This window comes from Corvus cornix, chromosome 5 (genome assembly GCF_000738735.6).
Source record: "Corvus cornix cornix isolate S_Up_H32 chromosome 5, ASM73873v5, whole genome shotgun sequence".
Lineage (NCBI taxonomy): Eukaryota > Metazoa > Chordata > Aves > Passeriformes > Corvidae > Corvus > Corvus cornix.
This window is the reverse complement of record NC_046335.1, coordinates 46,770,511-46,797,773: the sequence shown is the minus strand read 5'-3', so window position 1 is coordinate 46,797,773 and position 27,263 is coordinate 46,770,511. Positions and strand designations below refer to the sequence as shown.

Sequence of the window (27,263 nt, the reverse complement as noted above, 5' to 3'; positions counted from 1 at the left end):
GGGTGATGGTGGTTGTACCTTCAGTCAGAGGGGGAGAGGTCCTTGTGGTGGTAGCGATGATGGTTGTGCCTTCTGTGGATGGGGCTGTGGGGGCTGGGGAGAGCGGTGGTGGCAGTGGTGGTTCTAATTTTAACTTTGGAGGTTGTTGTGGGAGATGTTGGAGCCTGGGTTGCCGCAGTGGAGGATTTCTCCTGGAGCAGGGGTGGGTGAGGCTCTTGTGGTGCTTCCCTCGGTAGTCCTTGAGGTACTGGCAGTGCTTGTGGCTGGGGTGGGCACTGTTGTCGTGGGTGGGGTGATGGTGGTTGTACCTTCAGTCAGAGGGGGAGAGGTGCTGGTGGTGGTAGCGATGATGGTTGTGCCTTCTGTGGATGGGGCTGTGGGGCTGGGGAGAGCGGTGGTGGCAGTGGTGGTTCTAATTTTAACTTTGGAGGTTGTGGGAGATGTTGGAGCCTGGGTTGCCGCAGTGGAGGTTTCTCCTGGAGCAGGGGTGGGTGAGGCTCTTGTGGTGCTTCCCTCCATAGTCCTTGAGGTACTGGCAGTGCTTGTGGCTGGGGTGGGCACTGTTGTCGTGGGTGGGGTGATGGTGGTTGTACCTTCAGTCAGAGGGGGAGAGGTGCTGGTGGTGGTAGCGATGATGGTTGTGCCTTCTGTGGATGGGGCTGTGGGGCTGGGGAGAGCGGTGGTGGCAGTGGTGGTTCTAATTTTAACTTTGGAGGTTGTTGTGGGAGATGTTGGAGCCTGGGTTGCCGCAGTGGAGGTTTCTCCTGGAGCAGGGGTGGGTGAGGCTCTTGTGGTGCTTCCCTCCATAGTCCTTGAGGTACTGGCTGTGCTTGTGGCTGGGGTGGGCACTGTTGTCGTGGGTGGGGTGATGGTGGTTGTACCTTCAGTCAGAGGGGGAGAGGTCCTTGTGGTGGTAGCGATGATGGTTGTGCCTTCTGTGGATGGGGCTGTGGGGCTGGGGAGAGCGGTGGTGGCAGTGGTGGTTCTAATTTTAACTTTGGAGGTTGTTGTGGGAGATGTTGGAGCCTGGGTTGCCGCAGTGGAGGTTTCTCCTGGAGCAGGGGTGGGTGAGGCTCTTGTGGTGCTTCCCTCGGTAGTCCTTGAGGTACTGGCAGTGCTTGTGGCTGGGGTGGGCACTGTTGTCGTGGGTGGGGTGATGGTGGTTGTACCTTCAGTCAGAGGGGGAGAGGTCCTTGTGGTGGTAGCGATGATGGTTGTGCCTTCTGTGGATGGGGCTGTGGGGCTGGGGAGAGCGGTGGTGGCAGTGGTGGTTCTAATTTTAACTTTGGAGGTTGTTGTGGGAGATGTTGGAGCCTGGGTTGCCGCAGTGGAGGTTTCTCCTGGAGCAGGGGTGGGTGAGGCTCTTGTGGTGCTTCCCTCCATAGTCCTTGAGGTACTGGCTGTGCTTGTGGCTGGGGTGGGCACTGTTGTCGTGGGTGGGGTGATGGTGGTTGTACCTTCAGTCAGAGGGGGAGAGGTGCTGGTGGTGGTAGCGATGATGGTTGTGCCTTCTGTGGATGGGGCTGTGGGGCTGGGGAGAGCGGTGGTGGCAGTGGTGGTTCTAATTTTAACTTTGGAGGTTGTTGTGGGAGATGTTGGAGCCTGGGTTGCCGCAGTGGAGGTTTCTCCTGGAGCAGGGGTGGGTGAGGCTCTTGTGGTGCTTCCCTCCATAGTCCTTGAGGTACTGGCAGTGCTTGTGGCTGGGGTGGGCACTGTTGTCGTGGGTGGCGTGATGGTGGTTGTACCTTCAGTCAGAGGGGGAGAGGTGCTGGTGGTGGTAGCGATGATGGTTGTGCCTTCTGTGGATGGGGCTGTGGGGCTGGGGAGAGCGGTGGTGGCAGTGGTGGTTCTAATTTTAACTTTGGAGGTTGTTGTGGGAGATGTTGGAGCCTGGGTTGCCGCAGTGGAGGTTTCTCCTGGAGCAGAGGTGGGTGAGGCTCTTGTGGTGCTTCCCTCGCCAGTCCTTGAGGTACTGGCAGTGCTTGTGGCTGGGGTGGGCACTGATGGTCTGGGGGTGATGGTGGTGGTTCCTTTTGTTGTTCCTGGCTGTGGAAGTGTGGTGGCAGCAGTTGGTGTTGCTGAAGGTTGGGTTGCTACCGTGGTGGTTTCTGTTTGGAGGTAGGTAGTGGAGGTGCTTACAGTGGTTCCTGGTGGTGGCACTGTGGTCTGGCAGTTTTTCCGGTCACAGCACAGCACCGAGACCTCATAGTCGAAGCATGTGGGGTACTTGAGAGGCTGATCCTTATTTCTGCACACAAGCCCCCTGTCAATGCTGCACTCAAATTTCTGTCCCATTATTTTCACAATCCTGTCAGGGTAATCTTTGGCACGGCACTTGATGTCTCGTGGCTTGTCACACAGCTCATACCCAGCGGCCTCGGATGCTTTCAAAAGTCTCTGTATCTCCATTTTCACTGCCTGGAGTAGGGGAGTCCACATTAAACCACTGTGTCCAGGCACAGTGCTCCACCACGCAGTTGTCTGTGGTATTTGGAGATGCGGACAGTGGTGGTAGCTGGGGTGGGCACTGTTGTTGTGGGTGGGGTGATGCTAGTTGTGCCTTCGTTCTGAGGGGGAGAGGTGCTGGTGGTGGTAGCGATGATGGTTGTGCCTTCTGTGGATGGGGCTGTGGTGCTGGGGAGAGCGGTGGTGGCAGTGGTGGTTCTTATTTTAGTATGTGGAGTGGAGGCCATAATGGGTGATGTTGTTTGAATAGCAACAGTGGATAATACAGTTGGAAGAGTTTTTTTTGTAGATGTAGGGTTGCTTTCTATGGTGGTTGTGGAAGTGCTGGCAGTAGTGGTAGCTGGGGTAGGCACTCTTGGTGTGGGTGTAATGACCGTTGTGCCTTGTGTTGGCACGGCAGTAGTACTGGTGATTATTTTGGTGCCAGGAGTGGTTTCTAGTGTTGATTCTGCGAGAGTTGAGATGGTAGTGGTTGATGATGGAGCTTGGGTCTCCACAGTGGAGGTTTCTGGTGTAGTAGTTGTGATTTGGTAACCTGTTGTTGAGACTTGCGATGTCGTTGGTGTTACTGAGGTTTCCGTCAGAGGAGTCGTTCTTTCTCTCAGTGGTATTGTAGTTACTTCACTTTCTTGGTTTTGTGTTGTTGGTTTTATCATTGTCTGTACTGTAAATGGTGTTGATTCTACAGCACTAGTTGTGAATTCTCTTGTGGTAGTTGTTGTTGTAGTTTGTATTTCTGAACATGGTATGTATCTGCAGCATGATACTCTGATTTCATAATTATAGCACTGCTTAGATTCTTGGTCCTGGTTCTTGCATATTAATCCTCTGCTTTGACTACACTCTATTGTCTGGTTAAGGTTGGTAATTTCTGTATCTGGATATTCTTTGGCTCTGCATTGAACATCACTTGGATTTGCACATACACTGTATCCTTTATCCTTGAGATTCTGAAATGTTTCATTATCTCCGCTGTCCTCTTTGTCTTCAGGCTGAGTGGAATCATACCATTCTGACCACTCACAGACATTTTTCACACATACAGTTGTCACTGGTGTTGCAGTTGTCGTTTCTGTAATTTAAAGGAGGAAACATAAGCCTAGTCTGGTCTTATTAAAGAGAGTTCCAGGAAGAAAGTATTCATCTTCCATACCTTTTTTTTTGTTGTAAATAATTTTTTATGTTATGTAGTACTTTTAATTTTGAAGAGCTTGCTTTGGCAGTTTCAAGTTTAATTTCTAAAGTAGGTTTTGATATCTTGCCTCTATTATTATTCTAGAGGTACATTTGTCAACATCTATTAAGGAATTGTAGCTAAATATAAGAAATCTGATACCCTTTGCCCAGTATGTCACTACTTAGATAATAGATCTCACACTTGCTATGGTGTAAGTAGAGGAGTTTTTATTTTCCTTGGTATTATCTCTGTATTTATTTACTCTTAACTGCATAACCATGCAGACTTTAAAATATTTTTACCAGTTAATGATTTTTCTACTTAGTTCAATATTACAATATGTAACATATTTATAAATATAAAATATAAAATATATACTTAACATTTATGTATTTTATATATAGTACATTATAACAGAGAATACACATCTACTATGTATGAAATATATAATCTAATAGGTATTTTCTATGTATTTTAATAAGACTTCTTTTCATGTTCTTGGTGTTATGAAGATAATAATTTGGAATAGATATTACTTTCTCAATATAAATGTTACTTAATAGAAGACTTAAATTTGAATATTTAGTTCTTGCTGTAGTATAATTTTGTGGATATATTTCTCACAATTACTCAATAATTAATTAACTGCAGGAATGATGTAGCAGTGTACTTCAGGAATAGAAGGAAACTGTTGATTTGGGTATTAAACACAATTAGGAAAGATTCCAAAGAACAGTTATAAATAGTTTAAACATTCCCTCAAACTAAATTTCTTATCTTCAGTTTGCACTTACATGCTCAGTAATTTCAGAAATGGCAGCAACTGTCTTTCATGTTTTCAGAAGCTGGTCTAGAACTGCTGATCTTTTTTGCAAGGAAATGAGAAGATTCTCCAGGATGCAATGATTAATAAGCTTTACGATTTTTTCCCTTGGGAACACCCGGGTGAAACAGAGGAGACTGAGTTTGTAAGAAATGCTAAATTCATTTCTACATCCTTGACTGTGGTCTGCTTTTTCAGCTAAAGCTGCCAGGTGAATTGGTGGCTCCAGCAGAAGTCAACAGTTTCAAGTAAAATTATATACTGTTAACTGATGAAAAGGTCATCCCTTTCAGGTAATTTTCAGTCACTTACAGAGATTTTTGAGTTATTTTAAAGATTATTCATGCATACCTGAAGCAGTAGTTGTGGGCTGACTTGTGGAAAATGTAAATGGGGTTGTAAAAATGTCACATTTAAAGATGTTTCTGCTTATTGTTCCATTGACATCGCATGTTGCACTGAAACACCATCCAGTTCCATCTGTGGTGTTATAAACGAGTTCATCGTATTTATAGCTCTTCTCTTCATAAATGCAGTTGCAGGCTGTAATTCAGAAGAAGTTTATTGTCAGTTCAGGCATCTATGAAACGATAATATCCAATGCTGCATTTTCTAAATAAGTGTTCTTAGCTGTCTTACCTTTATCATCGAACTTGCACTGTAAACCTTCTGATGTGCACTCACTGAAACAGAAAGGATAAAAACCCATATATTTCGTGATTGTGATGTAATTTTATTAGTCATCTTCCTGACAGATACTGGCATCAAAAGGCAAGGTACTTTATTTGTGTTTATTCCTAGAGTGTTCTGTTCATTTTGGCTTCTTTTTGGCCATTATTTTCCAAAATCTTCCTTTATATTAAACTCGAACTTATATATAGAAGTGAAGTTAAATATTGTGCAAAGTTACAGGTAGAAGTCTTAAGGAAGACTTTCCTTATTTCCTTCATATCATTCCTTGCATTTGCAATGTTTTTGTACTAAATAGAAGGCTAAAAGGGAGAATCTAATTGCTCAAACAATACAAGTAGGTAATAAAATCCTTGGAAGCAGGCCACTATGAAATATCTTTACTTGTGGCACAACATTTTTCCTACCACAGGAATGTGAAATAGAGATAGCCTAGTCATAAAGGACTTGTTCTTGATGTACCTTTATGCTGAGGACCTACAGTATAATCAGGAACAAATTCAATAGAACATAAAATCACATAAAACCTTCTCATTAATGTAGTAGGAAAACTGGCATTACATCATAAGGTGTTATTTTTACATAGGTAGCATGAATTAATCCTGCACATAACAGGAACATACAATTTCCCCTAGAGTTTTGATCTTTTTTTCCTTGTATATGATGAGACTGGTATGTTAAATCTTACCATATCTTACATTCATCCCGTTTATATATCTTTCCATCTTCATTATCATAACAGTCACAGAGACTAACACACTTCATCTGATCCTCATGAAAATATGGCTTGTCTGGTGGGCAGTTAGGGTAGCAGCCTGAAGGTGGAAAAGGTAAGATTGAGATACAGTCAGCAGAGGTTTTACTTGCACGGAATGCATTTGCAGGTCTTGTTTTTAATAGTCATAATGTTTTTACTTTATGTTTTGCAATAACTCTAGGAAGTAATGCAGAGTTAGTAGCATCATCAGAGCCTATCCATAAGAACTTAGTCCTGGACATCTCACTCCAGTTTCCATACTCTACCTCCATTCATGTGGATGTAATGATATTAGAGAAAATTGAATTGTGCAAATACAGCTGATGGGGGAAATACACTCCATTAAAGACAATTAAAAATACAATAATATGTACCCACTAGGAGGTATTTGCAGCTATTTTTACCTTCTAAACCTGGCAAGTCATTGAGGCATTTTCCACTTGGGTTCTTACAGGTCTTCATACAGGAAGCACCACAAGGCTTATAGTGCCATTCACATTCTCCTTGTTGATTGTAATAATCACAGAACAGTGCTGAGGAGAAACAGAAAGTTGGACATGTTCAGGAAAAAAAAAAAGAGCAAATAGCTTAAGCATAAAAAATCCACACAGTGAGATCTTAATGCACATGTGTAACATACTGTACATTTAGCTACCCTTTCAGAAGTGTTTATGACATAAAACTTACGACAAATTGATGGGCTTCTCCAGGCTATGCATACACCAACTTCACTACATGCCTGAGCATAGGCAGCTACTGCTGTACAAAAGCAATCACAGTCTCCTCCAGTGTCGCAGGCACAAGCATCTGTCACACATGCTTGGTAATATTTTGCTGGTTCGACCTGTTATTAAACAGAAATATAATACTATACATCCTGCCTTCCAGATTATTTCTTACCTTTGCTGGAGTAGTTTTCTTACATTTGTAGCATCTCAGAGGAAAGGCCTACATTGGTAATTTCTTTTTCTTTTGTAAGACACTGTGAAACACCAGAGGTGATGCCAAGTGATACATCCAAACCATGTATTGACAGATTTTTTAGAAACCCAAACTTGTATCCTGGTAGAAGATTAGATTAATTTTCAAAAAAAATATTAGGCAACTGCACAGTTACCTGACAATATTTGTTATGTACTTAGTGTCAGATAAAGGCTATGCTGATACTTCATTCCTATGTTATTATTTCATTGAGCTTGTCTTCTGTACCTGGTATATGAGACTTTTTATTCAAGTCAGGCTGCAAGGAAATATGTGGTAATTACGAAATTATTATTCTTTTGTAATTATGTTTCTTCTGTAAATGTCTTTTTATTTCTTACCAGTATGGACTATAAATCTGTCCCACTGAGGAGGATTCAGAGTGAAGGTTTCCTGGCACAGTTTGAAGTGAAACATGTTAATAAATGAGGCGTGCATGTTAAAACCTATGAGGATAGCACCTTCAACAACACACAGACTTAGTTTTCACACTATAAACTTCTGCCCTGGTAATACCTGAGAGTGACAGGCAGCAAAGATGTTGCTGTTGATGATGCTACACTGCTTCTCTGACCAGGACTTCCGATAAGGGTTGGTAGAACACGGGTCCTTGACACTGGAAGCATCAGGGCATGTAGAGGATACTTTCCAGCTGTTTCCAAACTCTAGGACATTCTCTACTACAGATTGACTCCTTGTAGTGAAGTCATTGACGCTGTTGCCATCATAATTTCCACAGAGACCACAGACCTGGCCCTGCACAAGGGAGTAAATAAAATAATAATGGATGTGAGAAAACTTGAAACAAAATCAGAGACTGAAAGAATACTTGAAATTCAGCTCTTAGAATGGTGGGATTCCATTCAATCAGTCCTGAACCTCTTCATGCTCTGGAACAGAGTAACAGAATATGAGCACTAAGACTAGAAGGATACTACTCTTAACTCTTTTCTTTTAAATATGAGCAGTAAAACCACCTTTGTCATTGTAACCTTCTGTCTTTGAGGTATATTTGTAATAAGGAAATGAGGACTCACAGCTGACTAAGCTTTTCATTTAACCCTTGTTTTATGCAGTAGCTATACATATAAAAAACCAACCTTCTAACTATTACAAGCCTGTAAGTATTACCAGTTCAGCCACCTAATCTACTCATTGAGTCTACCATCAAGACTGCTCACAGGTATATAAAGAAATTACATTTTCCTTGTACATCCAGAAATATCCCTCATTCTGAATGAAAGGATCTGTACAACAGTGATAGCCTGCAATAGATGCTTTCTCTATGTATCTAAGGTGCATACTTTCATAATACACTATTTTTATAAAATGCCAGTGGGTGAGGCAGCAAAACAACCTATGGTACTGAAACAAGTTGACATATCTAGTTCTAAATTACACTTAGTTTAAATACCTAACTTAAATGTCATTGTGGTATGCAGTAAGGTAGCAAATTCTGTATTTACTACAGTTTTTAGTGCTTATATATCATAATCTAAGAGAAGGAGTATGAAAGTTGGAATTAATTTTCCTTATCACCTGTGTAATTATATGCTTGACAAATACTTGGTAGCATACAAGAAGCTTTCACTCATAATATTCACTCATAATACACTTCCTTGTTCTTGAAGTGTGATAATTTGTGTGTCAATGAGAACTGGAGACAATGGATTATTTTCAAGATCAAGCCTGCTCAGTTGATTTATACACATGTAGTTATGTAATTTTAATAAGTCTGATAACCTTTAACAAGGTTCAGGTTGTAATTTCAACAAAGTCCAAAATAGCATTTTACCAACTCAAGTTCTGTCTGGCCAAATAGGCATGGAAAGCTGCCTTCCAAGCTCAGAACAACAGCAGGATGGTGACATGGCTTCCTGAGGTATCAGAGGAATGGAAAACAGTGTGGGATGAACTGCAGGAATGCTAGAGACATCACTGTTTGGGATCCTGGTAGGGTCTCTACAAGATTCACACCCAGTCAAACCTGGACAGTAAATTGCCATTTAACTGCTAGTTGCACACCTTGAAACCGGGGCTGAGCTTGATGAAGATGCTGGTTTTCTTGTCCCACATGAGGATCAGTCCACTTTTGGTCTCAATTACCAAGTACACTCCCATATAGCGGACTGTGTATGGCACCTCATCATTCTCTCCTCTCTTTACGACACTGACATGCTCTTCACCAAGGATCATTTCATAGCTCTGAAACAGGAGGAAAAGGTAAGGAGAAATGAGTTTAGCAGCTGCAGCCTGTGCTCTCAGACATGTTTTTCTGCTTTTGAGACTACAATGAATAGTTTATATAATGAAAACAAATAATCAAAATGCAATAAATCAAAGCTATATAGTTCAAATCTCAGATTCCTGGAAGTGTGGTAACAGATATTTTAAATGGTGTACGTCAAAAAGTGTCTTTTGACTGTCATGGAGGAACTACATTGCATACAATAAAAGAATCTTCTGACACAATAGGCTAAATTTCTGCTAGACTATTTTCCTTTAGATCTTTACTTTTCCCAAGGATGGTATACGATAGTGTGGGAAGTGGAAAACATAGAAAGGTAGGAAGGTCTACCATATATTTCATTTGAATCTAGTGTAAACCTAATTTAACAGTTGAATTGCTTTTAAAAATATTTTCCAACTTCTTTGAAGCAATAGAAATCTAGGCTTCTCCTAAGGCTTAGCAAGTACAAAACAGTACTGGTCTATATGCAAAACCTTCTTACCTCTAAGAAAACTTTGATAGATTTTGAGCAAGTTGTCCCAGTGTTGCCACAGGGAATATTTTCAGTGACAACCCTGAAGGTCCCATTGACTGTGCCACTTTTCCCACAGTGGTCCTGGGTAGAAAATAACATTTAAAAATACATTATTTTTACAGACACAATCAAGATTACCTCTTGTTTGTTATTGCTAGCTGTCAGTACCTGGACTAGTGTGTATTCACAGTTTCCATTGAAGCTGAACCTTTTGTCATCAAAGGTATTATAGTGACCATCTCCATAAACAGCACAAGTGCCCAGACATTGATCTTTGGTACATTCCCACTTTCTATTCTTGCATATACTAGAAAAAGAGAATGAAATATTTTAATAATAAAACAACTCATTCTTTTGTGTAGACATATCTGAACAATCAGTATTTGTTTGGCAGCTCATCCTTGCTAAATTCTATTTTCATTCTGGAGTTAAAATAGTCTTTTACATTTTTCATGTAAAGAATTAAAGCAAAGTTCTGTTCTGCTACTCTGAATACCTTAACTGCAAAACAAGATAGTTAATGAACCCTGTAGTCCTAAAGGTTTCCTCCCATTCTGTGCTTTGACCATCTGACAGACATCAGAAGGCAATCTGCTCATACTGTGTAATCCAAAACTAGAAGATCCATCAACTGATTAAATTTGCAGTCCAAATCTTTCCTCACTGTCGTGCTACATAAGGTCTTTAGAGAGGCAAACAATGGAACCAGGAATGCTACTTCTGCAGATATATTTACCAGGTGTTACAGTCAAAGTTGATCTTTTCCCCAGGCTGATACATGGCTTCATTGTGAATACATGGACATTCCTCTTCAGGAATACAACCACTATTCCCATCTAACACAAGCCCATCTGGGCACACGCAGCCAGGTGTACATTGTGAGCTATACTGGAAAAGATATGAGGAAAACATAATTTTAGAGTGAAATGATCACATTAGAAAAAAGAAGATTAAATTCTCCTAAAAGGTGCCTTATATGGTCTTATTGCTGCCTTGCTTAAATAGGAGAGAACTATGAAGTAATTAAAGGATAACGGAACAAAAAATAAGTTACTAGCTGTAGATTTAATAGAATATAAATCTGTTAAAGATAAATGTTTCATGTGTACCAATCCTGATTGTTCTGCTGGAACCTGTGAGATTTAAAACACACAGGATCTTGCACTTTGTAGTGGGTGATTTGTGACTGAATGGACTTTTAAAAAGAAAGACAAGTAATATTTTTTTCAGTTTGGTTGAGTTATATTGAAATCTATTTATCTCATATGGTACTTACTCATGGAATGGCATGTGGCTACCAAGGACTTATGTGGAGTAACATAATCAGATGGGCAAGAAGTTCATAACTGCAGCATGGTATAAGAAAGAATCATTTCTCCTAGCCAGTTTTTAGCCAGTAATTTTCTCCTACAAAAGTCAGATATGTGGTAGAGCCCTAGATTTTTCACTACTAGCTACCATTACCTGCAGTAGCTGAAAATGTAGACACTAATCTTGAGAATGAATTTGGATATTACTTACTATATCTTGATCCAAGGGTCCCACTGTTAATGCTTCATTACATAATTTTAGCCTTTTGCTACAAGAATAAGGTATCTATGTTGTAGATTAGGAGTAGAACTGATAGATCAACTACTTTAGCAGCAAGAGCACAGACAAAACCTGGAAGCACCGTTTCATTGGGCCATGACATACTTACACACTGCATATCCAGAGTCTGGCAACTTTTTTGACATTCTGCTCCAGTTGTTCCTGCAGTGATGTTTTTACAGTCAAAGTAGAGCATGGGAGATTCACAGACTAGAGGAAGGAAAGAAGTGGCACAGGGTTTATTACACTGCTGTAGCCATTAAAACCATCTACAAATTCTTTGGAAAATCCCTATTTCAGTTAGTAGAGGTTGTTGTCCCTATTCAATCTGCTGATTAGATTCACTTCAGAGCACTGAATTCCCAGAAAAAACCACACAAAATATTTTATTTAAAAAGTCTTTATGTAAAAAGGGGTTTTATGATTAATCTAGTTCGCTCCCTCCTTTTATGATAACTGTTGCACTGTAACTAAATGAGAAATACTTCTATTATAAATCCATTAAGAAGAATTAATTCTAAGAACTATTTTGTGCAAGACCTGGTAAAGAGAAAGAAATAAGTGGAAGATTAATTTTACCTGGAGTTGGATTTAGTGTTCCAATGCAATTCAGTCTTCCCTGGACACAAGTGCTGTAAGAGAGGGAAAAACAATTTTATTTTTTTTCCTCTCAAACTGTATATTGAGGTTGAGAGCTACTTATCCCTTGTCAAGTTTCAGAATTTTCAAAGGAATTCCAAGAGGCTGCTTTGCAGTCTTAGGAAATAATTTCTCTCAATACCACAACACGTGCTGCTTTCATATGATATCCATTATTCCTTAGCAGGAGAATTCATAGGTTGTAATGCATATATGTTACTGCTTGTTACTTACATTCTCATAAGATCTCTTCTTGCTGGTGTTGTCATAAATCTATACTTGAAATATTATGGAATTAAATAAAAAATGCATCTAACTACAATTTCTCTATCAATCTAGAAATACTACAGAACCATAGAAACCTTTAGGTTGGAAAAGACCCTTAAGGTCCTTGAGTCCAGCACTGCCAAGTCCACCAGTAAACCATGTCCCTAAATGCCATATCTGCATGGCTTTTAAATACCTGCAGGGACAGTGACTCAACTCCTTCCTTGGGCAGCCTGCTCCAGTGCTTGACAACCATTTTAGGGAAGAAATTTTTCTTAACATCCAATCTAAACCTCCCTTTTGAGGCCGTTTCCTCGCATCCTGTCACTTGTTACCTGGGAGAAGAGGCCGACCCACACCTCACTACAGCTTCCTTTAAGCAGTTTTAGAGAGTGCGCAGGTCTCACCTGAGCCTCCTTTTCTCCAGGCTAAAAAAACTCAGCTCCCTCAGCTGCTCCTCATAATACTTTTGCTCCAGACCAGCTTTGTTGCCCCTGTCTGGACATGCCCCAGAACCGAAATGTCTTTCTTCTAGTGAGAGGCCCAAAACTGAACACAGGATTTGAGGTGTGGCCTCACCAGGACCAAGTACAGAGGGACAATCACTTCGTTAATGTTGAAGGCTTTACAAAAGTCCAGGTAGACAACATCCACAGCCTTTCCCTCATCCACTAAGCAGGTCACCTCATCATAGAAGGAGATCAGGTTGGTTAAGCAGCCACTGCCTTTCCCAAACACATCCTGGCTGGGCCTAAACCCCTGTTTGCCCTGTACATGCCAGGTGATGGCACTCAAGATAATCTGCTCCGTGTCCTTCCCTGGCATCAAGGTCAGGCTGACAGGCCTGTAGTTCACCAGATCCTTCTTCTGGCCCATACTGTAAATGGGCATCACATTTGCTGACCTCCAGTTAACCAGGACCTCCATGGTTATCCAGGACAGCTGAAAAATGATTGGAAGTGGCTCTGTGAACACTTCCACCAACTCCCTCAGTGTCCTTGGGTGGATCCCATCTGGCCCCACAGAATTGTGTGTATTTAAATGGTGTAACAGGTCATTAACCATTTCACTTTTCATTGTAGTGGCTTCATTCCACTCTCTGTCCCCATTCTGTAGCTCAGGGGAATATGTACCATTTGTAAAAGTTGAAAATAAAGTTGAAAGAACCTAAAGTTGAAGAAATTGAAGACAGAGCATTCTATTGAAATTCAGGGTGAAACCAGCTTAAACACACCAGTTTTTAATGAGAAAACACACATTTTTGAATGTTTTAAAAAAGATTCACTTACCATACACGCCCATTTTCATGGACAACTTCTCCAAATTGTATTGGAGATCCTCTATAGTAGCAGGGGCATTCATTAGCAGGCACACATTTGCCACTCTCATCCATGTAGGTTCCATTTACGCAGGTGCAGCCATCAACTGGGACAAATTTGATGTTGCATGTGACATCAGGCTCACTCAGAGACCGGCAGGTGGGTTGACAGGAAGAGATGGTATAGCTGTAGCTCAGGGATTTGGGGCATGAGGTGGTGTATTTTGCTTGAGAGAGGAAAATAAAATAGATTGTTAATTCCAGATGGTAAATTCTCATGTGAAAAAAGAAAAATCACAGACAGTAAAAATAACATGTAAACAATACTGTAGACCTCTGCTTATGTTGCAACTTTCATGTAAATGTAGTTCTGAATACTTTCAGAATTTGGCCTGAAAAGCTACTGTACACGTGGAGTAAAGGACGCATGCAAAGAAGAAAAGATTTTTTTCAAATGGAAGTTCAGAAGGAAACCTCCATTTGGTGCTGCCACTCATTGCCAAGAAGAGGTTTAAAGTTCTTGAAGAACGAGACAAGGTGTCTCCCTGAATATCATCTGGTATGCTGAAAACAGACATACTGGGTGAGCAGAACCCAGAATGCAGATTCAAAGACATTTAATTTGCAAGTGTTCTGGTTGGTATTATTAGTATTGTTATTCTGAAACATCACATTATCTCTGCAATAATTTGTGATGCTTGTAAAACTGTAGTGAAACTCAAAGTTGCACAGAAACAGGTGGAGGCACTTTCGTAACAACAGTCCCTTTCCTAATGAAGCCACATCTTCCATTTATTCATATTCACTTTTGCCAGCAATGGATTGATTCTAAAGGGACAGCAGAGAATTACTTCCAGGAGTGCACTTAACAAAATCCCTTCCTCATCACTTACTGATTTGTCTAGAAATTAGTAGAAAATAATCTCTGATCAGCAATTTTTAATGACGTGTGTTCTTAGGAAATGGGATAGTGGAGAGTACTTACAACAGACATCAGCCCTCCATCCCTGCAGCTGGATTCCTTTTTCAGCACAAGCTCTCACATAGGAAGACAGGGATGCACACAGACAGTCTTCACTATTTTCACAGTTACATGTGTCAAACATGCAGTTCTAAGAATGGAGAGAAAAATAAGGTCTCAGCACTGGTAATATTGTCAGTCTTTAAAAAAACCAATGAACATTATCTTTCCAGTCTTATTCCTTAATCCTTCTTCAGATATGCTCGCTCATAGACAATAGTAACAGAGTGTTATCACTTTCTAGTCTTTGTCTAAGGTTCCTGGCAGGGGAAAATGCAGGCAATGAAAACTCAGTCCATATCTGCAGTTATAATTAGGAAATAGTGGTCTTAAAGTCTGTTATACGTTTCACAGCTTCTTGGTCCTCTGAACCATATTAGTGGATATGCTGCACAGTAGCTCTATTCACAATGTGCAATCTGGACACATCACCAGGGTCAATACCTGGGTGACTCCTACTGAGAAGAATGATTTGCAACACGTTGATAGCAGAATGATGGTGATTAGGTAATGGGCTTTTTGTTCCAAGTGGTTATTAGTGAGATGCCAGGCTGATAACGTGACAGTTGACTGATATTCAAACAAGCGTTTGACATGCCTTTACATACACTATCTGCCTTATGTGTAAAACCATCCGAGAGTAAATAGCTGCCTTTTCATCTGCAAACAAGTCAGGGTCTTGAAGCCAAGACTGACAACTGAAATAAAGTAATGTTACAACACAAAAAGAAACACATGTTGAAAGAAGGAAGTACTGCAGTACAGCAGTGAGGATACAGGCATTGTGTAAGCCATGTCTGGAACAGTTCCTATTTCTATTGTTTCCGAAGGGAAAAACAGTCTGACAAAGTACCGTGTGGTAAACATTGGGATTCACTGCATAGTGACAAGCAGCAAAAGGTCCTGTGCTGTCAGTGAGTAGTCCACACCAATGCTGAGCGTATTTTTCTGTGAAAAGAAGAAACCATACAAATGCACATTACTCTTCGCATTTCCTAAGTCACAAACCCATGCTGCCCTGGCCTATGAAGACAGTTCTGATATTCCATTAAATCTCTTCTTCTCCTGTCTTTTTTTTTTTTTTTCTTTTCACTCAGCTGGGTCCTGGTTCAAAAGGTCGAGGTTCCTAAAACCAAAGAAGTGGACTTGCTGAAGGGGATGAATAAAAGGTTTCCAAAGATGCTCCTGCAATCCACTTCTCTGACATAAAGTTGTCAGCTTGGACATCTACTCTATTTTCAGTGACCTTGCAGTGGGCTTCACTTATGCTTCTGTCACTCTTTTTTTACATTGTTACTTATCTCCAGTGCTTTCATTTTGAATATTTGTTTCTGATTTCAGATGTATGTTTTTACCAAATATGTAAGTCTTTATTTTTTTATCTTTGCTTTCCAGCAGACGTGTTTTCCTTAGGGATGAGCAAAAAGAAAAAAACCAAACCAGAAGAAATTCTAAGAAGCACTCACCATTATCAATGCTGAGTGCACAAGGATTCTCAAAACTCTGCTGGATATTAGGGCACGAAGCCTGAGTTTTCCATGTATTAGCAAATGCTGATGCTGTTCCTTCAATTATTCCACTTATAACCTTGAAGTCATCAGTTTGGATGTTATTGAAATTTCCACAGAGACCTGTTGAAGAGCAGTGAAAATTTTATGCTGCTCTTACTACAAAAAAAGACATTGATCAAGGTGTCCTTATATTTCATTCACTCACCACAAGTCTGGTTTTTGAAAGAAGCATCCAGGCGCACAAACACTTGCATCATGGGTGTGAATTGCACTTCAACCTGGACACCAAAGCTTGTGTCCATGATCATGAAGAATGATGAAGGTCTGAACATGGTGACATTAGCTACACATGAGAAACAAAATGGTCACTTTCTGAAAAAGGCCAAATGCTGAAAACACAATACTGTTCTTTTTCAATTTCCATGACAGTTTTTGCAAATTCAGAGGTGAAATAAAGATCTGGAGGTCAGAGATATTGCATGGAATCCTTAGTTATTGAAGCAGAGAACAAAAATCAAATTTCTTTCTAAGCAAGTGTGAGCATAGGGGTAGTAACAAAAAAAGAGGTAAAAGATGTAAAGAGATGTCTTCTGCCTTCAGTTTTGTGCAGTGAGAAGGAAGTAAAGCTGAGAGTAATCAAATCAGGAGACTGTAAATGCTGTTTGCTACTGTTTGAACTCTTGCCTTTGCTTGTCCTGTCTCCCATTTCTCTATGACACCAAACATCCCACTTTACTTCAAAAGCACTTGTGTCATTCACTATTAGAGAAAAAAACTACCTGCTGACATGGGCAGCTGGGTGTAGATGGAGTTCACAAACACACCACCATCAGGTTTGACCTTGACAATCTGATAAGGAAGAGGAACAAAAGGCAACTCTGTGAATCACAGAATGGTTTGGGTTGGGAGGGACTTTTGAAGATCATCCAGTTCCAACCCCCCTCCCTGCCATGGGCAGGGACACCTTTCACTAGACCAGGTTGCTTAGGGTCCCATCCAGCCTGACCTTGAACACTCCCAGAAATGGGGCATCCACACTCTCTGGGCAACCTGTTCCAGTGCCTCACCACCCTCAAAGTAAAGAATTTCTTCCTTATAGCTAATCTAAACCTGGCCTTTCAGTTTGAAGCCATTCCCCCTTGTCCTACGACTTTGTACCCTGGTAAAAGTCCCTCTCCAGCTTACTTGTAGGTCCATTTTAGGAAGGGAAAGGCTTCTCTAAGGTCTCTCCAGAGCTTTCCCTTCTCCAGGCTGAACAACCCCAACTTTCCCAGCCTTTCCTGATAGGAGAGGTGCTCCAGCCCTGTGTTTGTCTTTGTGGCTGCCTCTGGACCTGTTTGCAAAAGTCCATGTTCTTCTTATGCTGGGGACCCCAGAGCTGGATGCAGCACTCCAGGGGGGTCTTCCCAGAGCAGAGTAGAGGGGAGGAATCCCCTTCCTCACCCTGCTGGCCACACTGCTTTGGATGTAGCCCAGGCTGGCCTTCTGGGATGCCAACCATGTGTGAAGAACAGCTATAGTCCAAAGAGTAGTAATGAGGAGGACTCCAGTGATATTAATTAAACAGATATTCAATAAAAAGGGTAGATCTTTGTGATTTCACCTCCCCCTTATTTCTACTTTGTATACTTTACTAATTTTCCCTGCCAGAAAAATTTACTTTTGAAGGGACTTTCTTGGCTTTTGAGGAGATTACATCATCTTGTTTTCTTTGAACACATTTTAGTGATTAATTACATCCCTAACTGTTGTAATTGTAATTACTAACCTTGAAGCTCATGGGTTTTTTCCATCTAATTGGCAGAGAAAATAGCTTTTTTCTGCTTTGTGAGTACAATATGCTTCTTAATGAAATTCCACAAAGCCAAATTTATGGCTGATCTGATTTTCATAACGAAATCCACTTCTTTTCAGTTGATTAAAAATATCATGTACTCATCACATATGCTGAAAACCTGACAAAGAAATGAATCTCCCTGACTGATTAAGCCCTAGCTTCTTTTCTCCCCATATTTTTATTGTGCTTATTTTGCATTCTTACAGTTTGTCCTTTATTCATATTGAGGGTCACTGACTTTAAGCAGGTCTCAGTGTCAGTTAGGCCACACTTGAGTAGTTCTACCAGGATGGTAAATTTTTCATCTTTACAGTCCTGAAAAAAACCAAAGTCAAGTTATTTCACAGAAGATTAATTAAAGAAGTTTTCCCTATAACATTTTCTCTCAATTCTGAAAACGTATTTCTTTTTCTGGAGAAGATACAGACTCTAGCAAATTACAGACCTTCTTTGGCTGAAGATTCAGTTTTTCCCTGTTCAATTATTAGGAGCAAGAAATGTAGAATCTGGATTTTATTGATTGTATCCATATGGATATCAAGATGGAGATTGATATTCATATTTGGTGTTTTTATTCATGATGACTTCTAATGTTTGATTCAATTCTACTCTAACTCTCATCTTTCTGTAGCTAGTATCAATGCCAGACAAAAATTTCAGATAAGACATATTTCAGGTGAATCTTTTTTTTCCTTTTACTGAATTGTGCAGATGGGGGAAAAAGGAAAAAAACAACAAACAGAAAAAGCCCCTAAAAGATCAAAATGTTTCACTTACACATGTCTGTGACTAAATATTTTAATTATAATTAATTTCCAATTTTTCTGAGTTATTTTTAAATGTTTAAAAATGTTTAAAAGCTGAAATATATCAGTTAACTTTAAGTGATTTTCTATATTTGAACTCCACAGAAATGAAAAAAAAAGTCTGCTTTATAATCTTTTTTTTTTAAGAACAGTTAGTGTAATTTTTAGAGTTGTACCATTTGGCCAAATACCATATAATAGAGTAACGAGGCAAAAATTACGCAGCCCAGTAAGAAAGCTGGATTAGTTGTACTGAAGGTTGCACACTAAGCAAATTCTTTAAAAAGACAGTGCTCTTCAATCGCTCTCTCACGGAACTGGAAATTTTCCAGTGAGCACCACACACAGTTGCATGACATCCTAATAATTAACTGGTGACTGTCATTGGAATGGTAGCGTAGCAAATATCTGGCTAAGTGGCAGGGAATTTAATGTCTGTATATCAGAAGTCCTAAGTTTTGTAAGTGTTGGTTGAGATCATGTTTCCTTTCTATAAATGTATAAGGCTTTATGACCTAGAAGTATCTTCTGAGTCCCACCTTAGAGAGGACGTAAGTGCAGTCTCCATGGTGATCGTAATGCTTCTTATCATATGTGGAAATGTGGGAACCTCCCACTACAGAGCATGTTCCTGGGCATGACTTGTCTTGGCAACTCCACTGGCCTCCGTTACAGGTACTGGAAGGATAAAGTTAAGTGAATTCAGTCACAGTGGTCCAGAATAAGAGGACGTTCAGTGCTGTTAGATGCAGCTGCTTTGCTATTGCTTTTCCCTTCAAGCTGTGGTTTGAGATACAGAGAATCCAGGCTTAAGATTTTCCAAAACGTGGCGAACTTGTGATGCAATGCATTGAAAGCAATGACTCTGGTAACCATTATCCTTGCTTATTTAATTGTTTTCCTTCTTTGGACAGGTGAACTCTTCAAAACAGATTTTGGATAAAAAAATCATTTGGGTTTTTTCAGCTAATATAAAGCACAATGACAATACCTTCTGGTTTGTTTTTCTTTGAATACAAATGTATAATTAATATATTATACATTAATATAAAAAACTGCTCCTGATGCAGACTGTGTCTATTTTCAAAGCTGATGTGGTAGAGCACAGGTACAGGATTAATAATTGTGAGCTTGTATTGTGTCATCCCTTGCTTTCTCCAGAGGAAATAAATATTTACAAATACATTAACAACTACAACTTCATTCCCCTTAGAGAATTCCAAATGTTTGAACAAAATAAACAAAGAAGAAGCATTTTAATGGACTGGTGAGAAATCTAAACATCGTAAATCCTTGCTTTGATCACCATGAGATAGAGAGCAAAGCTAGTTATGGCTGTTGCTAAATAAAACAAATAGTGTTCTTTAGGGGTGCTTTGGAACTGTAGTGGTCAGTTAAATACACATATCAATTACCAGTGATGCAATTGCATATAATAAACTGTTAAACCAATTAAATATATGAGAGGAAATAATGAGTTAGAAAAGTAACAAAGGTTACCAGGTCTGGCATGGCTCTGAAAAAGAAGCTCCTGTAGCATAGGTTTTGCCATTGTAAATACAGGAGCACTCCTGCTGGGGAATGCAGCCAGAATTGTTGATGTCATCAAATACAGTCCCTAGATTAAAAAAAAAAAAAAAAAAAAGAAAGACAAAACCTTGATAAATTAAAGCGGCGTTTGTTGTACACCATTTTATTTGTTACAAATCCTAAATATCTTCTTAGTAAGAGACCTGCAGTTGTGAGTGGACATACCAATGCTGAGGACAGCAGAACTAAGTCAGTCTGCTGAGTGAAGCATTCAACCTTTGTATGCTTAAATTCCACCTGCTCTGAAAGAGGGACCTGTTGTAGCACAGGTGGCTGGTTGAAAGATCTGTTTGCTGTTCTTTTTTCCTGCTTTCTGAATATTGCACATGTATTGGCAATTAACTCAGACATCTTTTCTCAGCTGACACATGACAAATCCTTGTCACTTGCAGCTGTGAAAAATACAACTATATGAGGCTTAAATCCCATGGAATCTACCCAAATCCTACAGGTAAGCTCTTGTTCTTTGAGATCAGAGATGCAAGTACTTAAGAACTTGCCTGGGGGGCAGAAACAGCCATCAATACAGTGTTCTTCACAAAACAGAGATCGTTCAGGATTCCTGCATGTATCAGCGCAGGGGGAGTTGCACTCCTGGTACTGCATCTTGTAAGGACACTCCTTGGCTGAAATTTAAAGGAAGAGGTTTTTTGTTTTTCAGTCAGAAGTATTTCTAGTTCACTATACATGTAAATATTTGTATCCATTTAAGTTTTTCAGCTAGATTAAAAAAAACCAAAAAACCAACACACCAAACTGGAAACCGACGCCTGGCTCTCAAAATTTGCAAGTTTAATTACCAGTTCCCTATTTTACAGTTGAGATGTGAATTCCATAACTCTGGCGCTGAACTTGCTAATGACTGGATTTCTGGGGACAGCAAGGTAATGACCCCAGAAAGCCAGCACGGTCTGTGTTTCTACTGAAGGCTCCCTTCCCCATGAACAGTTGTACTGCTAGTGAAATGTAAGACTTAAATTCCTAAGCTTTAGTATATTTGCATTTTGAGATACCATCAGAAGGACAAATAGTTCATCATGGACTTTTGTTTTGGAGCAAAATGCTGGTGACAGTATCAACAGCTATCCACCATAATTAAGTATATGTTTAAATCAATGCAAACTCATCAGTATCAAGCAAGAGGAGATAAATAGGTGATTAACCAGCCATACACCTGTGAAGATCCAATCAGTTAATTGAGAACAACAAATGCTGTAGCCACCACGAGGAAACATGAGTACAAGTAAGTGTGTCTGTATGTCTCATTCCTTCTTGTTTCCCTTTTATTTGCTTCCTTCACTCTACTAGTTCATTAAATTGCACTTTGACTCTCGTTAAAGTATCCATGTAAGTGTTTTGGTAGCGTTTAATTCAGTTTGCATTAAAATCCTTAGCTCTTTTGCTGAAGTCTTCATGCTGAAACTTATACATCAGAATTTTCTAAAGAATTCAATCTTGAACAGCCTGTAACTCTTCCTGCATCCTCAGTGTTATTTGAGAGCTTGTTGTTTGTTAGTTACTGAGCATAAAGTAAGGCTATCTCCAGTGATACTCACGGCAAAGTTTTGAGGTTCTCCAGTCCAGGGGCTGCCCACCAGCATGAGCACACTGCCGGGAGTACTCAGCAAAGGTGTCACAGATGCATGAGCTGTTTTTAGATTCTGCAGAGCTGCACAAGTCATTTTGGCAAGCCTTAATGTAATCTTTAACATCAACTAGGTCATTACACTCTGCAAATGCAGAGCTGGTCAATGTTTTCTGGCATATGTCATCCTTTGGAGAAAAAAAAAAAACAAGTCCCAGTAAACAGAAAGAAGTTTGGGGGGTGGAGGGAGAGTTGGTATTGTTATTTTGTGTAATTATTATGTAACAGTCTTACAGCCCTCTTGAAGTTGTTATTGCCTGAGGGCTTCTTCTGTTGACCTGTATGAAGTTGTAGAAGGAAACAGATAAACTTGAAAGAAAAACAAAAGGATAATCAAAAGATCCTTACAAGATTATCAGTGCAGTTATATGTTGGGATAGAAGTGGTGTCTTCACAGCGTTCTGTTGGCCCATCCATTTTGTGCATATTCCCAAACTGCAAAGCTGTCATCTTAATATCTATAGAAAAGAAGTTTAATAATGAAGGTTGGAGGCTTTTGTTCAAAGCAACTGCTTGTTATCTTTTTTTTCTCTCAAGAATTTGGGTGAAAACTGGCCAAGGCAGTTAGCTCCCTTAAGCCTTTGAATGTGGTCATCACCCCTTCCAAAGGAAGCACTACATCACAGCCTCAATTTACTTTGTACAGCACCCGGGAAAAAGTAAAGATTGGAAAACTATTCTCAGCCTATTACATCTAGATGCACACTAAGGTTTTTGCCAGAAAAATAACGAATTCTTTCTAGATTTAACTGAGCCAGTACAGGGCAGACGAAAAAAATCTAAACAGGGATCTGGACAATGGAGACTGCTGTAAAACAAGGTTTAGGAAAATGCTCAAGCTTGGAATAGTTAAAAGATAAGATCTTACAAAGGTTATGCAAACCAGCAAGGAAAGGTGGATTTACTGATTTTGAGAAAAAAATGAAACAAGGAATGCACTGTCTAGAAAATATAATTACCTTTTGTTTTATTTAATGTATTTTTATATTTATTTATCTTATTAGTGGAAATCTGCTCATTTTTATGGAGTTACCTGATTAGTTATGCCAGCATGGTGTACAACAATGGCATACAAGAGATATGCACTCAGTTGTTAGCACCAGTACTATATTTAGTATAGTACTAAATATTATTAAATATTGTTATTAAATTTTTAAATATTGGTATGAAATATATTATTAATTCAAAGTATTAAATTACAGTCTGATCTCTACAGTACACATTTTTAAAAAGGGATTGAATCATATCTTAGGTGTAAACCATTTAACAGGATGGGAAAGAGGAATGCTGATGATGTCAGAGCCTGTTGGAGACCCCATAAACCATTTTTTTAAATTTAAAACACTTACTGTTTGAAATAAACTCATTGTATATGGGAAAGCCATTGAAGTCACCACAAAGTCCACAAGTTTGATTGGCATATTTCTCATTCAATTCCAGCTAAAATAATGAATAGTAAGTTGATAGAAATTAGTATAAACATACTTAAGTATTTTCAAGACTGGAGAAAACACTTGCACCTGCTGTGTCTTAGTATTTTTTATCAGATCTGTGGAATTTTATCTAGCAATTTAATTCAAACTTGAGGGATAAAGAGTCAGCTTAGATTTGATTGCATGGTCCAAACTGTTGATACTATTGACACAGATTTCACTGTAGTATCTATATTGCTCTCAGCCACTTTCTATTGATTCTTCAGGAAGAAAAGCAAATCCACAGAAAAGCAGAAATGAAGGCCTAGGAGATTGAAATTCTACTATAAATATATGTTTGAAGGGGTAATTGTGCCCTATAACAATACCAATATATAATGATATAATGAAAGTGATTTTTCATCCTGTTTTAAGCAAGTGTTTGCTATCCATTGAGTATAAATCCATGTAAATTTTTTTAGGACTACCTGGATACAAGCCTTCTTAATTCTAAGAAAGAATTCCTCAACAGTATGAAATAAGAAGGCAGCAGCAGCCCCCTAAACAGGTAGGGACAGGCCTAATCAAATATTAGCTGTGGTCTCTGGAGGTGTAGGTGGGTTCAGGAGCAGCTCTTACCAGGATGCTGTCCTTTTCATTCCACAATAACACAACACCGATTTTGCTGCCAACTTTCACATAAATACTACTCTTCTCTATTGTAATACCAGATTGACTATATGGCAGTTGAACTCTGGGAAAAAGCAGAAAAAATGCCAGTTAATTTCTGATCCACATGTTTGATAAGAAGAATGGAAAGTCTTGTGGTATCCGACATCTGTAGAGATTTTAAAATAGTTCCTTTTTGGGAAAGAGAAGCAATTACAAAATAAGATGGTCCAACATTATCAAATACAGCTCTAAATTTGGATGCAAGTTCTCAGAACATTCCATCCAAATTTTATTTTTGAGGCAATCCTTAAGGGAAGGATTGATTTTCTGTGACAGGATTTAATAGCATTTTATTAATTATTTGTGTTGGTAAAATTGTCAGATTTATTGAAGAACACATAATTGTTTCCCCCCAAACACACCAAAGTACTTGGCAAGTTTGGAAAAAAAGTCTGTGGATACCAAAGAAGTGTCATGAATGAACTTACCTATTGCCATCGATCATGACAGCATCCTTTGTTAGTTCCACCACGACACCTTCGAGTTTCATCATGATGCGGTTGATTGTTGGAGTGTTTTCCACCACTTCACGCCTAATCTGGATGTTGAAGTCCTCATAGGGAGCGTTGCAGTGGGAGGCAAAAACATAATTACAGAGCCCAGGGAAGGTGAATATGTCTCCATCAAAGGTCTTAAAGTGGAAGTTGCCCCATGTGCTGCACACACGGCCATTGTGAGCAGGATTGGAAGCTGTGAATTAAAACTGGCTGTTAAAGAATGACTTAAAATCCCCAGCATTCGCATGGGGAGAATTAACTCATCCAAAGCTTCATTTTCTCACTGAACGTATTTTGCCTGCCTACCTCCGTTTGTTGTTTTCTGTCTAACCATGATATAGCTGTGTATTCATTCATCATTCATCTTTTATCTGTTACTCATATACCGCTATAAATGGTTAAAGTTATGCTCAGCTAGAGCTTAATTAGTCACCTTCATTTCAGCTAAGACAACGTGTTTATTTCTTAATCACCCTGTTTCTCCTCTGAATTATCCATGACTTCCTTTACCAGTGTCTTTCCCCAATTGTATTAAAGTCTTCTGTCTATATCCCCTTAAACTGAACACTTACTGAACACATTTCATTTCCTTTACTTACGTGTTATTGCTAGATTTGTCAGCAGTGGTGGGATGATGTTCAAGTTAGCTGGAATTCTGAAAGAAGCTAGAAAAAAATAACAAATCAAAAACTAGTATAATAACACCAAAATTTGCAACTAGGATAGACCCAGGAAGGACTAGTGTGTTAATATGCCAGATTCAAGGAAACAATGTTAAGCCTGTTTTATTTTGCACTGGTTAGAAGTGCATACTAAAATTTGAACTCTGGATAGTTAAGTCATAATAAATTACTTTCAGCTGTGATGATCTGAATTTTTTACATTTTAATTTTGACCTTTTTATGAAACTGTGTTTCATTAGGATATTGGAATTCTTCAGAGACACTGAACAATACAAAGGGCTAAGCTGTACTAAATTAGCCTCTTACTGGTACAAAAGCATAGTTACTTTCTCATTACACCTCCTCTTTCTAAGGAGGGAATAAAAAACTTAATTATCATCTTTTCTCTGTTTCATATTTTTCTCTTAAGGGGCTGAAACCCCTTCAAAGTGGCCACGAATTGGTTGTACAGGACGGATACAAATCATTACATGGTAAAAGTCAGTGAGGATGGATTGTAATCTTGATTTCCCAACATCAGCCACTGATTTCACAGCAGGCCAAAGTGGTCTCACTTCCTCTTTTAAAAGGAACCAAACATCACTTTGGTTTTATATATACATGTTCATGCACATATGCATACAGCCTCTACAAACACATCTGTTTTCTTAGTTAACTATTATTATATAAATATAACCATACTCTGTGTGTACTTAGTAACTGGTGTCTAGTAAATGTATTACTATTCTTAGAGAGAGATGCTTGTTAATACACATTTCTTTTTACCTGACACTACTGACAATATGCTAAGAAGGAGTTTGTTAAGGCATTTTTATTGTTCAGTATAGATGTAGCAAATAAATACAAAAATACAGTATAAACAAATGTACCATTTTGTTTCTGTAGAAGACCCCCAGAGAACTGACTTCCTATTTGGATTCCAATCTGACCTCCTGTGAGAAAAATGTGAAAAGCATTAAGAGTAATATCCTGTATCTGAACTTATAAAGCAAAGCACCCAGATCAAAGGACCCAGATACGTGTCTGTAAAACAAAGGGGGGAGTCCTTTGACATATCAGAGAAAATGAAACAGGCTCCCCAACAAAGCTAAAATGTAATTCTAGAAAGAGACGTTCTATTACAAATACATGAAGTTTGTAATCCAAATAACATACGTATATCTGCTTTCTTTGTTTCTCTCAAAATTCACTGCAAGAAATTCTAAAGACTGGATAACAGCCCTTACTTCACTGCTGCACTAGATCCCACTAATATGTGAAAAAATGCAGGAGGAATTCACAAAATGCAGGCAAGTCATTTATTAAAATTGTTGTGTAGAAGCTACGTTATAACAAAAGGCATGGAAGTGGTTAAAAGAATCAAGGCACTTCAAGGTTGATCCAACAATGGCTGCAGATATTTATGGCAGTTTCTTTAGTGTCTAAGCATAGTGCCTTTTCTCAGGCAGCAGATGGGGAGCCTCAATAAGGGATCTAGATTTGCTTTACCACTGGATACAAAAGGTACCTCTGAGGGACAGTACAAGGGCCATAGCCTGAGCAGTAACCCAGAGAAGTAACCAGATGAACCAGGTTCACTGTTCTACACATCTACTCACTCAGAGATGGTTCAAACTTACATCTTCTCAGCAGAAAACCTTAAGCATACTGTAAGTCTATTTGAGCAAGGGTTCTTACTGAAACACCTGAAGCAAAGACTTTTGAGAGACAACAAATACTCTCCTGAATGCTTTGATTCCTAGAAAAAGACTGACCCTGATCTCCTGGGCTGACATTTTAAGGTCTTGGATTTTATAAGTAAATATGTCAGGCACTTCCTGTAAAAGTTGAAGGGCTACAACTTTATTTTGTGAAGGACTGAATCCAGTTAGGATGTGGTAACTGTGCTTGTAACACATTGACTAATATGTACGTATAACCTGCCAAGTCTAAATCCTCACAGGATTTAAGTGATGAAATTACTAGTATCCTTATCTGGATTATGTGAATGAGCACTGTAGGCATCTAGAGAATTTCTCAGTCGAAGCAGAACTGCCTATGGAGCTTACCCTAAGTT

At 39.4% G+C, this 27,263-nt stretch overlaps 2 protein-coding genes across 2 annotated transcripts; one reads left to right on the top strand and one right to left on the bottom strand.

The window, feature by feature from the left end:
* The first annotated feature begins 210 nt into the window (after positions 1 to 210).
* On the top strand, positions 211 to 2,375 carry LOC120410010. The gene is made up of 2 exons (XM_039551955.1): positions 211 to 430; positions 716 to 2,375. The coding sequence occupies exons 1-2, from the start codon at positions 296 to 298 to the stop codon at positions 2,120 to 2,122; spliced, it is 1,542 nt and encodes a 513-aa protein (XP_039407889.1). The 5' UTR covers positions 211 to 295; the 3' UTR covers positions 2,123 to 2,375.
* A 63-nt stretch (positions 2,376 to 2,438) lies between these two features.
* On the bottom strand, positions 2,439 to 26,739 carry LOC104687990 (mucin-5B-like). Its single transcript, XM_039552942.1, is given in 30 exon segments — positions 2,439 to 3,565; positions 4,842 to 5,009; positions 5,106 to 5,149; positions 5,845 to 5,971; positions 6,318 to 6,446; positions 6,601 to 6,757; positions 7,411 to 7,650; positions 8,920 to 9,099; positions 9,627 to 9,740; positions 9,828 to 9,966; positions 10,396 to 10,547; positions 11,359 to 11,459; positions 11,829 to 11,881; positions 13,445 to 13,700; positions 14,459 to 14,585; positions 15,348 to 15,442; positions 15,961 to 16,125; positions 16,211 to 16,348; positions 16,785 to 16,854; positions 18,047 to 18,157; positions 19,188 to 19,326; positions 20,149 to 20,266; positions 20,739 to 20,864; positions 21,795 to 22,011; positions 22,232 to 22,341; positions 23,233 to 23,323; positions 23,935 to 24,049; positions 24,456 to 24,717; positions 25,124 to 25,189; positions 26,715 to 26,739. Coding segments are annotated over 30 exon segments (4,962 nt in total).
* Positions 26,740 to 27,263: the final 524 nt, after the last annotated feature.